Below are 12,745 nucleotides of genomic sequence, written 5' to 3' on the forward strand. Positions count from 1 at the left end.
CTTGTTTCTACAAGAGTTGAAATACACAGAAAATGTCTCCCTGGTCATATTAAATCCTTTAGAATCAAATAATAAAAAAAAAAAAAATTGAATTTTACACTTACGTTTCCTGTCCTTTGAGTTGGGGCCGAGAAAATTTGTAGTCACGGGGGATTTCAAGGTCTGAAAAAATGATTAAAAAGGGCAATTTTTCTAGATATGTATTTTTTGACTCTGCAGTAATTTCCCTAAGCTGCCGTTGGACATGACAGCATTATCACTTTGCCTTTGACACTGTGCAAGATAAAGCAGGTAGGGCACCAAGGTCCAAATATGTTACTTTTATAGGTAGGAGCTGTCCCATTCATCATGTGCTTACACCTAGAGCTCTGTGTAATCCCTGTCCATAAGTCAGCGTGTGCCAGGTATCTTCTTGCCTGCCACAAAGTAAACCGAGGATGTAATTTTAGACGAGAGTATCTGGAAAAACAAAAGAAGACTTTAAAAAAACAATAAGTGATAGGGACACATTCTCGTACATCTAACTTGTAAATATGTAAATACATAAATGAAATGCAGAAAGACAAAGAGTATCTTTCAGAAGTCAGTTTATATAACAAAGTGGTTATTATTTAGTATCATATTCCATTACATATTTTATGGAAGGACAGTGTGCATAACCATTTTGTTTTTTCATGTTCTTAAGGATACAAATAAACTTAAAATGTTACAAATATAAATGTTTCTTAAGACAATAAAACATACCCAATGACAACAAGGAGGGTAGGCAGGGATATGGCAGCTTACACATCATGGTCGGACAGGGTTTGTCAACAGTTATGAGCGTTGTTTGTTGATACAGCCGCAATTGGTCTTCCACAAATCAATAGTAAGCACTCACAAAGTAGGAAAGAACTGGATATGTGGCAGCTGGAACTATTTACCAAAAGAAATACTTTGCAAATAGTTCACTCTGTTAGTGGCAATGTCGTGTTCAAACATCTGAAACAACTCAGCCTGAGCAGAATATCTTGTGAGGTAAAGTGCACAGTGAGTGTGAGTTAGATTGCAAACTTTTCTTTTTAATTAAAGCGTTTGCCAACTTTCACCACCAAAATGGCACCTTTTTACTTTTTTTTTTTTTTTTTTTGATAAATCTTTCATACCCCTGCCTCCTCATTCTTACAATTACCATGAACACAAGTCATATCACCGGATCAGGTTGTTAGTCACGAGCTAAAAGACAATGGGATGATCGGCCCAAACACAGAGGCCTGTTTTCACACAAACGATGGAACAATTCAGGTTCTTTGACCCGAGACTCTCTGCTATTTTCTATATAAACACATACTTCTGATTATCCTAAAAGATGAAATTTGGAGGGGGGGGGTATAACAATCACTTAGAGGGATGAGTTTCAGTTTTTTTCAGTTTTGCATTGTTATAATAATTCAAAGAGATCATTGTTGTAGGAGAGATGCACAATCTGACACTGCTAACAACGTAGATCTTAAGGCCCTGACACACCAAGCCAATGGCCTGCCGTCGGTCAATGTTCGGCCGTCAGTGAGCGTTTAGTGCTCTAGTCTCTGCAGTGTGTCCTGTTCTGTTGGCTCCCACTTTGCTGATTTAGCATGTTAAATCGACAGTGGAGCATGTCGCTGTATCAAATCAGTCTGATTGGCAGTTCAGATCAGAAACAGAAATGTAAGACGAATGTAATGTAAGGTGTTGTTATGTTATGTAAGACCTTTTTTCTTTAGCCATTGAGCTTTTAAGCTTAAATGTTTTCTGGTAGTTTGTGTTATTGTTGACTTGTGCACATTAAATATGCTTTGTTATTTTCAACGCATCAGTTGAATTTGTCGCGGCTAGTTCTTTGCCGTCGGTTTGGTGGGTCTGGGCGTTAAGCTCGTTACGTTTTACAATGGCATCATGACAACATTATTCAAAAAAGCCCCCAAAAAAACACGACTCATGATCATTTTGTTATCACATCAAAATACCCTATGTTGAATGACAGTTCTAAATTGGATCAATGGCTATTTAACAATGGTTCAAATAATAATTTAAAAAATGTACTTTTTATGTCTGTACAATCATCCTCATACTTTGACAAAAAAAAAGATACCTGTACTCCCTTTGATATACAAAACAGAATCAAAAACAAAGCAAAAAAAAAGGGATTTTTTTCTCATTGTACAGTTAGAACTGTCTCCCCCCTCGTTCCCACAAAAAAATTGGCACGTTAACAAAAATTCAAATTGATTAATTAATCAAAAATGTTTCTTTCAAATCGTCAACCCCAAACCACTGGTTGTTTTGGCATGTACAGTATCCAATTAGTTTTCAGCAGACACTGGTGTTGAACTGAAACAATATTTTAAGCTGTACAGGCGATGTGGTGTTGAGGACAGAGGGCAGATTGCGATTTGAAAAAGGAAATTACTGCCTCTGATGGCACATCTCTGTCTCTGCTGTATACAACACACCCTTAAAACTCCTATCCACGCAGAATCCCTTATGCGGAAACCTCATTCTCTATGCTCTCTCCGTGCGACTGCTCGAACCTTATATTCGCAGGAGAATTATTGTCTTCTTAAATATGCAGACTTCTCAGAGCATTGTGGATGCACCTTGAGCCGAGATGATGTGTAAAATTGCATTTTTAGAAGCATGCAGACCAGGAGAGGAGGCATCATGAAACAGACACATCACAAGCAGCACTGGCAGATTGTTTAAATGAAAAATCTCCATCTATTCAGCCCAAGAGTCAAGCACACTGAATCCTATTTTGCCTGGGTTCCTGTTCTGATTACTGAGCTGGCATGGCGCATGCACTCAAGCACACACGCACGCGCGCGCGCACACACACACACACACACACAAGCATACACACACAAAGCCTAAAGCAGCGTTATGGTATTACTAAAGTAACTCGTGTTGTGGTAAAAAGGGTCACTTATGCTATTAGTGCTGGGGAATTGGAGGGTGTTTGGAGACTCCCTTGCTAAGACAAGCATTATGTCTTCTGTGGCCCTTAGTCGATTATTGTGGTGGTGCCCACTCTCCATGTGGATTCAATGGTTGTTTTTAGTAGCATCTGCTTAAGTTTTAGGGCAGTTGAGGGGACAGGGCCGCCCTAGGCATGAATATATGAATAAAGAGTTCACAAGAAGAAACTGTGTGACAGTAGCTCCTTACAGAGGAACAAAGCTCACAGCGAAGTTTTAAGTATTTTGTACATGAACACAAAGCATCTGGGGCCAGATGCATGAAACTCTGCGCAGATTCATAACTTAAACTGTGTGGAGGCACAAAGACAAAATGTGCATGTGCATTGTTTTGGTCGGCTTTTTAAAGAATGTTTCTGTTTTCTAATTCTCAATTCTTGTGGCACATGCACGAGCCTAATTTGCACTTCAGCAGGTAGCAGTACATGGATGTAGAAACGCCTTTAAATATCCCACATCACACTTGTGTCTCTCCACCACTTATTATACCTGTCAGTGAGAAATACGGCAAAGAAAGTGCAATTTTGCCAGCTGCCTTATATTGGTTAGATTTTCCAATGGTGCCAGAGCATGGCTGTGGATATTTGTAGCGTCGGTACCACTAATTCATCACATGTTCCTGCAAACCATTATCATGGCAAAATCTGAATCATCATTATTATTAAACTTCAGAAAGATGATCAATGATTCATTCATGGCGCTCATGTTGAAACTGACTTTACAAAGTGCTTCACGATCCAGGATAAAATTAAGAAATCATTAACGGAGATGATAGTTTAAATGTCAATAAAAAGTGATTAAATTCATCACTTATAAATAATTTAAAATTAAGTTCATCACATTTGAGTTGACATTTTACAGAATGCTGTTCAGCCTGATAGAACAACACAGTAAGTGCAATTTGCAAACAAGCTAAAAAGGCATTTTACTCTCAGTGTTCATCTGCAGCTATCTCAGCTAAAACCATGAGTGTGCCTGGTGTGAAGTATGCCTGAGGTGCGTGCATCGCCCCTGCACATTTTTACTCAAAAAATACTACTTTATGTGTGGCAAAAGCATGGTTTTTGTGTGTATGATTCGTTCATACATCTGGCCCCAGGTGTTTGTTTCACTGCTGAAAGCTTCGTAAGTGTGAAAAATACATTCTACAATATTAATTTACCAACTGAAATTTGAGCTGGCATGTTGTCTGCTGCTTAGCCCTGTAAATATTAGTTAATGTTCTGAAAGCGGGAAAAAAACCTTAAAATTTGCTGAGGGAAATCTAAGGAGAGTGAACTACTCACCATTTGTCTCCATTTTTTTTAGAGCCATCATATATATTAAAAAAAAAAAAAAAACAGGGACTGAAATAGATTAAAAACGTTGTAATACCACTGTACAATCAAGCTACCCCCACTGGAAACCTGTGTGACCGCAGGAAAGGTCAAAGGGTCGTGTTAGCTCCTTTCGGCAGTTATATGCATTTAGAAATGTGTCAGTCTCTCACGTTAACAGCCAAAGCGACCTTGGGACAGAGATCGGCACCCGAAGGCATTGGTTAGTTATTACAAACTAAAAATAAAATGCATCCTGTCAAAAAGGAGACTACAGTTTCAGGATCCATGAGTCACATGCTCTGAAATATCAGCGCAGTCAGGGGCCAGCTCGGGAGGCTTTGTGGGATATGTAATGAAATTAAATGATTCATGTGGACTCTTTGTACATTTACTTGTAAAAAAATGTCTTGATGTTGGTAGAGGGAAGGATTGGCAGAAAAAAAAAAGTTGCAACCACTCCCTCTGCCGTGAGGGTTCAGTGCTTGTTGAAGAAAATGTCGTCAGGTTTTGGGCTTGCCGACATGAGTGCTGAATCCCCGTCTTGCATTTAAAGGACAGCTGGCCCGCTTCCCTTTGCTGAATGCGGTATGTGTGGTATATTTTTCAGAGCGGTAAGCGTACGCTATGGTGCAGTCCTTCTCGGCAGAATGTCTATTTGAGAAACACTGCATGTTTCATAGTCAAAACTGTATGTGAACTTCAGTATTTTGATTTTAAAAAAAGGATTAGTAGAAGCCTCAAACTTGCAAGAATCAAAATGGATTTCCAAGCAAAGAAAAGCTCTCTTCAAAAACAGCAGCAGCCTTAAAAATGCGTTCTTTTTATAAATCAAAACCATCTAGAGAGGACATGAACATTTGGAGTGATGAGAGTGTTGAATAAATATGTAAGGCGTCAGATGCACCGCATGAAAATGAAATGTCTCTGTGATTTACTGTAGGTGCTTCAGTTCTGTGTGGCTTCTTTAGGCATTTTTGTTCCATACTTGGTGCTGTGTGTATGTGTGTGTGTATGTGTGTGTGTGTGTATGTGTGTGCGCTACAGTTACGGGGGTGGTCTGTCCCTTCTTCAGATGTCTTCCAGGTCTCCACCTCGCAGGCCTCTTTGGCACTTATCTAGCGTCTTGTGGTAGGCGCGGGCGATCATCGAGCTTGGTGATTTGCGTTGTGGCGTGAACGAGACCTTTCCAGGACTGCGCGGCGGTTGTCTATTCAGAGAAAAAAAAAAAAGAAACAGAGTGAGACTGAGAAAGCACAAGAAAGTGTTGTTACATTGATCCATACTGGCACGCGGGAGCTCAACCGAATGAAAGATTGTATAGAGAAACTAAGGGAGGCAGAGAAAAGAGACGGAGGAGGAGAGAAGAAACAACATGAGGCAAATCCAGGCTGATTGAAAACGGAGCAGCAGGGGAGGACCGAGAAACAGAAGAAGCTGCTGGAGTTGAGGTGCTTGTGTCTGGTGTCATAGTAACTCCATTCAGCTCCTGATCCAGGCTTGCACTCAAGAGCCCCTCGACTCCTGTCAGAAGCAGCATATGCACCGAAAACAAAGTAAAAGCACACATGCAGGCACGCACACACACAAACAGCTAAACAAGGTGGGTCAGCAGGGCAATGAGACTACACCAGCGTGTCTGTGGGATCTTAAATATTAAGAACTGATGAATCATAAAGCAATAATTAATAAATATGAAAAAGTCCTAAACACAAATTTAGGTTCCACATTTTGTTGCTTGTTGTCAATATGTTTATTTGTCCGATGTGTGCTGAAGTTTGCATCAATTTGTTTATTGTGTAAGGGCATAGTGGGGTTCCTGCTAGATTCGACATCGTGTGAAACACTGTCTTAAAACACTTTTTTAAGACATGCTATGCTATGACTTTTTTTTTGGATCATACTGTACATTAACTTCACCTTAAATTCTTTCTGATTTTTTTACTAGGAATTTGCTATACATTTTTATGACATACTCTACTATGGCCTTTTCTTTAAAATATCTGTATTATATACTATGGCCTTTTTTAGATAATGACTTTCTCTTTTATGAAATATTTTTCTGACGTACTATTTTATGAATTTTTTGTGACTTTCAGTGGTGGGTCATAGGGAAATAATAGCTCGAATTTAACTAAAAAAAGAAATATTTTCCTCTCAAATAATTTCAAATCAGGTTTAGAAATGCATTTTAGAGGGAAATCTGAGCGTGCTTTAGAAACGACAAAATGAAATGGATTCGAATCATTGGTTAGATGGAGGGAAGTCCACCACAGTTCATCTACACATACTATCCACACAGTTTTGATACAAAACTGGTTGAAGATCAGTAAAATACTCCTTTAAGTGTAATGCTGATGAAACTGGTTAGAACTCAAAGTGGCAATGAGGTCTTAAAAGCATAAACAGGTACTGACTTTATCTTCAATTCACATATACAGTTCATAAAAAACACAGACATGTAATGAACAAGGACTGCAAGACATGTTTGTGTCACGCAGTCATTCATAGTGATTCTGCGTGAGATTAAACATGCGACGATACCAACCTTCGATTCAAAAAATTCTAGTCGGAACCAACAAGCAGAGAAAATTCAAAGGAGGGAAAAGTAAAATTTGAAATTGGCTTCTTCACGCCTGGTGATTAGTGGCAGTGAATGTTTTACTACAGACTTTGTGGTCAGAAAGCACTTTGGGTTTCTCTGTTGCCAGTTCTATGACAGAGTCATACAAACACTGCCTCCCGTGCTATCCAACCGTGTCTGCCCAGAAATGCCCATGGCTTCTGCCGGGCAGCCAGGTGGCAGGTGGGGCCGGACAGAACCAGGAAGCATAGCCACGGAGATGACTGCAGGCACACCCACACAGGACTCCCTGGTGTTTCCAAGCGTGCCGCCACCACCATGCACATTACTCAGTGCCAGCTGTAGGGTGCCAGGCGTCCCGGGCTGGGCGTTGTTTAATGGCACTCGCTCCATCCATCATGTCAGGTAATGAGCTGAGAGTGACTGTGATGGCTAGGAACACATACACAAACTTGTGCACACACACACGCAGACTCCTATCATCACAGTGGAGAACAGAAAGCACTCCCTCAGATTGGATACAAAGCATCATGCAGATGGTGCACAGGAGGAGAGAGGGAGAGCGAGGGAGGGAAGGAACAGAAAGAGTGAAAGGAAGACAGATCGAGGTGTTTAGAAAAAAAAAAAAAACACGGATGAAAGGTTCTGTATTCTCTGCTTCTTTTCAGTTAAGGTAACGTACAGTAGGTGATCATTACAGCTAACATGTTCCGGCAGCGTGTCCGAAAACATCATCACTACTTATCCATGCACTCATTTTTACATCCACAGGTTGTGCTTCAGTCTGTAAACAGGACTTATACAACCCTCCTCCTTTCAAAACAAACATTCATCGCACACAAAAAAAGAAAGAACAGGGACAGAATTGAAAAAAAAAGGAAAATAGATCATACACTATCCATCCCTGCCAGGCATCTGCAAGTCCAATTGCTGTAACCTCATTTCTGGGCAAGCAGTCCCCTTTAACCCTTAGTCTATCAGAGGAGCGTAAAAAACAGAGCCGGGAGAATACAGACCCTCTGTCTCTAATGCGGGGTCATCTCGGGCTACATCTATTACTGTAAATAGGATGGGAAAATAGACAGCACAAAGGATCAAAGAGACGACTATATGAAAAAAAGAGACTATAAATGAATTGGGAGACAAGAGGAATCATAAAAGAAAAACTGGAGCAATCCACAAACAGATCTATAAAAAAAATAGGGGGTTTGAATACAGGCTGCACGAACAACAACATAAATGCACATTATATTCAGAATACCCACCTTTCAAAAGAGTTTATCAGTATTATTGAAATACAACAGTCTGTATGGTTTGTATCAAGAGATTTGATTACAATAAAATATAACCAGCCTTCATGCTGCCATCAGCTCTCTTCACACATACTTATAGTGGTGATGGTTCGAAGCGCAGGTGTATTGATACTCATATGAGAACTGTGCGTTTCACAAGAGCACACGGTTGCTGTTTGCTTTGTTATTTCAAGAGGCAGCTATTTGTGTGCTGTTTAAACTGAAAACAATGCCGACCATTTAGTGTGACCACTTGTTAAAACCCCACAGAAACATGTATAGTGGGCCGCTTTTTTGTGGAATAACAAATGAAAAGTGCCCTTTTGGGGGTTACTTAAATACATGGGAAAGCTTTCGTCAAAGACTTCACAAAACAAGAGCGAAAAACTTCCAGCAAAATGCATTTCCCATCAGAGGATCCTTGAACGGAGAGCTATTGGCTTCTCATAAAGACTTTTCTGTTCCTATCTTCAGGTGCATAAAAGCCCATCTTTTCCCACCCCACATCAATCTATCACAACAATTGAACAAACAGCAGCCATTTCTACTGGGAGAGAAACATTACTACTAGCCTCTACTGAATTGAACGCTTAAAGCACACATACACACACACACACATACAGGCAGAGAGGGAAACAAAGTGAGACTGGGGGATAGGAGGAGAGATCCACACAAAAGACAAACTCTACGGTTATTTGGAGCACTGATTGCAACTCTTTCTACTCGCATTGGTTTTGATGGCTTCTTTACCTGCTTCTCCCAGCGGCAACATCTTTCCGAGTTACAGTAGGCGCGACACAGAGAAGCACAAGAACAGGAGGAGAAATTGACAAAAGAAGAGCAGGTATTCCAAGTTACAGCAGGGAGATGTTGGCATACCAGAACTTAATTAAATGCTGGCACCGTTGCTCAAAATGTTACTAAATGCACTGAGGATTTCAATGAAGGTGGGCAGATGGAGGGGGAAGTCACTGACACGCACACAATCTCTCTCTGTCTCACACACACAGAAGGAAATGCATTGTTACTTAAGTGTTCAAGGGGTGCAGAGAAAAACAGCTCAATGCTTTGAGGAAGTCACACACACACACACACACACACACACACACACACACACACACACACAGTCTCCTCATATCCTCACATGTATATCATGATGATCCCTGCCACAAGGGAGAGCCTCTGAATAAGACGGGGGTAAAAGGAGGAGGAGAGGACCCAAAGATTACTAAACAGTGAAAGCAGAGGCCTTAAGCCGGCGCAGTCAACTCCAACCTTCTCCCGACTGTTTGGAGGGCCTCCAGTGAGATGTCATTTCATGTTATGATAGAACCGCAGTTTCCCCCAGTGGATTCCCCCAAAAGAGATTAAATATCATAATGACTTTTGTGTTACTGTCATCTTTGGCTAATTACGTGGAATTACATCATGATAAGGCTCTATGATCCGCAAAAGACGGAAAAGCTGCCAGTCATCTATCAAACCCTTTCAGCGTGGGATACTTTGAGGAATTGCCTCTCAGTGGCCAGTATAAACAGGAAGACTTTTAGAGGGATTATGCTATGTTAGTTAAATATCATCTGCATCAGACCCTGAGCCAACATCTAAACATGGTACTCGCATTCATCAAGGCCACAATAACAAGGTCAGGCTCACATAATCACCCATCATGTGTGTAAATAGCTGCAGAAGGCAACCAGGATGCATCATAAGGCATGACTGGAGCTGCATCTATTTTAGAGTATCTGTGCAAATCATGCACTCACTGTTGTTTGTGCTAAACAAGTGAGCGACAACATGACTGCTCTGACATGTCACCGCCTTTGTCTAATTCTCTACGTGTCGCTCCGCACTTCATATTTTGATGAGATAAAGAATAATAAAGGTAATTAGATATCTGCTCTCTGCACATCAACATGTTGTGTTTGCTCCTCTGTCAAAGGGTAGAGCGTCTGCAGCACTCGCAGCAGCAACAGCCGCAACCTTCTATCACCTCTTTTCATCTCCTGCACCTCCCTCCCCACTTCCCCTCTGCCAGCCTCCGAGCTACAGAGTAATGGAACTCCCTACACAGAAACAAGATACGGTGTATAAATGGGATGCAGAGGGAGAGAAGCTATTTCTTCCCACTGAAAGTTATGGGCCGGGTATCGCAAAACTACAGTCGTGGCAAACACAGCCCCTCGTTCACTGGTAAGAGTAATCACCCCAACCAGGGAGCAGGGGAGGGGGGGTGGTGCAACTGAAGAAAAGGTGAGTTCAGTTTGGAGAGCTGGGGGAAAAGCAGGGGGGAGGACGATGAGGATCGGGGTGGGTCACAGAAGAAAAAAGTGTCAGTGACCCCTTTCTCTCTGATGGTACTCTGATTAATAACAAGCAGCTAAAATGTATACAAACCAACGCATGGTGCAAGATTAAAGGAATAAAAGCCCCAAATGCTGTCTCTCAGCCATGGCACTATATAGGTAATACTTATTGTTTTCTGGGTTGTTTTTTTTTGTTGTTGGTTTGTTTGTTTGTTTTTTACGGAAAAAAATATCTAGGTTCTCAAAAAAGAAAAGATTGATTTGAACCATTTTCTCTCTCCAAGTGTCCAAAAGTTGTTGATTTTTTTCCAGCTGTAAGAAAACACCGCAACTTACGATAAACAAAGGTCACCTGGCTCCTGGTAACAAAAATTGAAGAGAAAAAAAAACAAGATTTTGTGGTAGAGTTTCTCCAAGTAAGAAATAAATAAATAACGATAAACATTTGAACAAAGTGAACTACATTATGGTTGCAGTGCAAATAGTATCTTTATTGAATTTACTTAAATTTCTACTTAAATCAAATTTTCATGTCTTTAAAATACACATCCAAAAATGCATATTCTATATGTTAACGTCCCACATGAAAGATGTACTTCAACTGCAGAATAAGTGCACATGTTACATTCAATTTATGAAGAAAATGTTGTTTTTCTCTCACCCCCCAACAATGAACGGAGGACTCAAAAACGTGAGTTGAAGTGAAGGGGAGCAGCGCTTAGCAACAGCAATATATATCAAAACAGCCATTTACAAACTCAAACATAACTGGTGCGGTATAATCCAAGGCTCATTTATCCAGCTGTATGCTGAAATATTACAATCTAAAATACATCAGTACAGACTGTCTCATGCATGGCTGGGTAGCTTGCTGGGCAAGTGGCTGCGTTTGAACTCCGCTTTAAGCAGCACTCATACACATGCATGTGCTCAGGCACGCTCAGAGATCGCTTCTCGTAGGCGGAAGTGTTTTTTATCGTAATGTTTTTAGTTAAACGCATGTATGAGTTTAGGACTGGGTAAATGGGACTTGGACTATATTGTACCAGTGATGTGAAAGTCTGTAAACTAATGTTTTGATATAGTCTTGCTGTTGTTAAACAGGATCCACAGTGACTTTTTTACAACTTGTAAAAAATGTTTGTCTTTTTTTGAAATTCTCCATTGTCTGTAGAGGCAAGCAAGCAAAGCCTTTATAAAGGTCAACATGCTGTTTGTTAAGTATCCTTAAAGCCAACACTCTGGTTTATGATTGCCTTGCTATTCCACTGACAAGGAAAAAGAAGTGCAAGTGTGCGACAAAATTTAGACATCCTTGCATGAGTACATGCACACTTACTACATTCTTTACTCTGTCTCACAAAAAGGACACACACACAACTTTTCAATGTTTCAGCTGTTGTGTTAAAGTTTGGGGACATTAGTTGACTTCTAATCTCAGGTTTTATCTAATTTACTGTATCGATATATCCGGTTTCTCTCATCCTGCCTCACCAACATTTTCACTTATTGATTCCCTATACGTCCTCGGATGACTTTCACAAATTCCCTGGGTAATAAACACGTTTCTTTCAAAGGCGGCTGTAAGTGGCTTATAGATATACTTAGCCAACCAACCTGTCTGCGAAAACAAGGATGCATCTGTGGTCCTCCCTGTCGAAACACAACATGCCTTATGGCAGCATTGTACTACGATCTGTGGAGGTTTATGGAGAAACTGTTCTCTCTGACTTCTCTCCAAAGTTTATCTGTATATAACCTATAGCTGCTGTTAGTTTTATTTTTTTTTAAGAAGCATCACCTGAAAGAGGGGAGTGTACAAATGTCAGGGGATCTGAGAGTGAGGGGGCTGCAATCCGGTGCTTGATGTGTTTTGGTGTGTTTTCTCAGCATGCCATAGCAGGCAGGGGCGATCAGAATGGCATGACAGAGGGAAATGCCTAAGACAGGCCTGGATAAACATGCTGAGGCAAGATACTGAAATTCCCCCCACTCTCTCTGTTTCTCACTTCCTTATGCACCACACTGTCTGTCTTGCATTTTCTCTTTTCAATTTCATTCTCCTGCTCTCCCCTACTTTTCTTTTTAATCCCCCTTATTACTGACATTACCTCCGATGTTTACTACAAAAAGCCGACCACTTGTGATTTCTAAACACCCAGGAAGCAACAGAAAGCAATCTAACCACTGACAGCGAATTTTAACTTGAAACGGACACTAAATCTCATAGTGCTCAGATTAGGCATGCATGTAT

The 12,745-nt window shown here is 40.7% G+C and overlaps 1 protein-coding gene across 6 annotated transcripts in view; it reads right to left on the reverse strand.

The window, feature by feature from the left end:
- Nucleotides 1-570: 570 nt before the first annotated feature.
- The window catches only part of diaph2 (diaphanous-related formin 2), a 462,271-nt gene continuing 450,096 nt past the window's right edge, over nucleotides 571-12,745 (reverse strand). For all 6 annotated transcript variants that reach the window (XM_042493107.1, XM_042493105.1, XM_042493108.1 and 3 more), the window contains one exon: nucleotides 571-5,519. In XM_042493107.1, coding sequence (XP_042349041.1) covers nucleotides 5,455-5,519 — 65 coding nt within the window. In that variant the 3' untranslated portion in view covers nucleotides 571-5,454. The remainder of the gene's footprint in view (nucleotides 5,520-12,745) is intronic.

The sequence above is a fragment of the Plectropomus leopardus genome, chromosome 9 (assembly GCF_008729295.1).
Source record: "Plectropomus leopardus isolate mb chromosome 9, YSFRI_Pleo_2.0, whole genome shotgun sequence".
Taxonomy (NCBI): Eukaryota; Metazoa; Chordata; class Actinopteri; order Perciformes; family Serranidae; genus Plectropomus; species Plectropomus leopardus.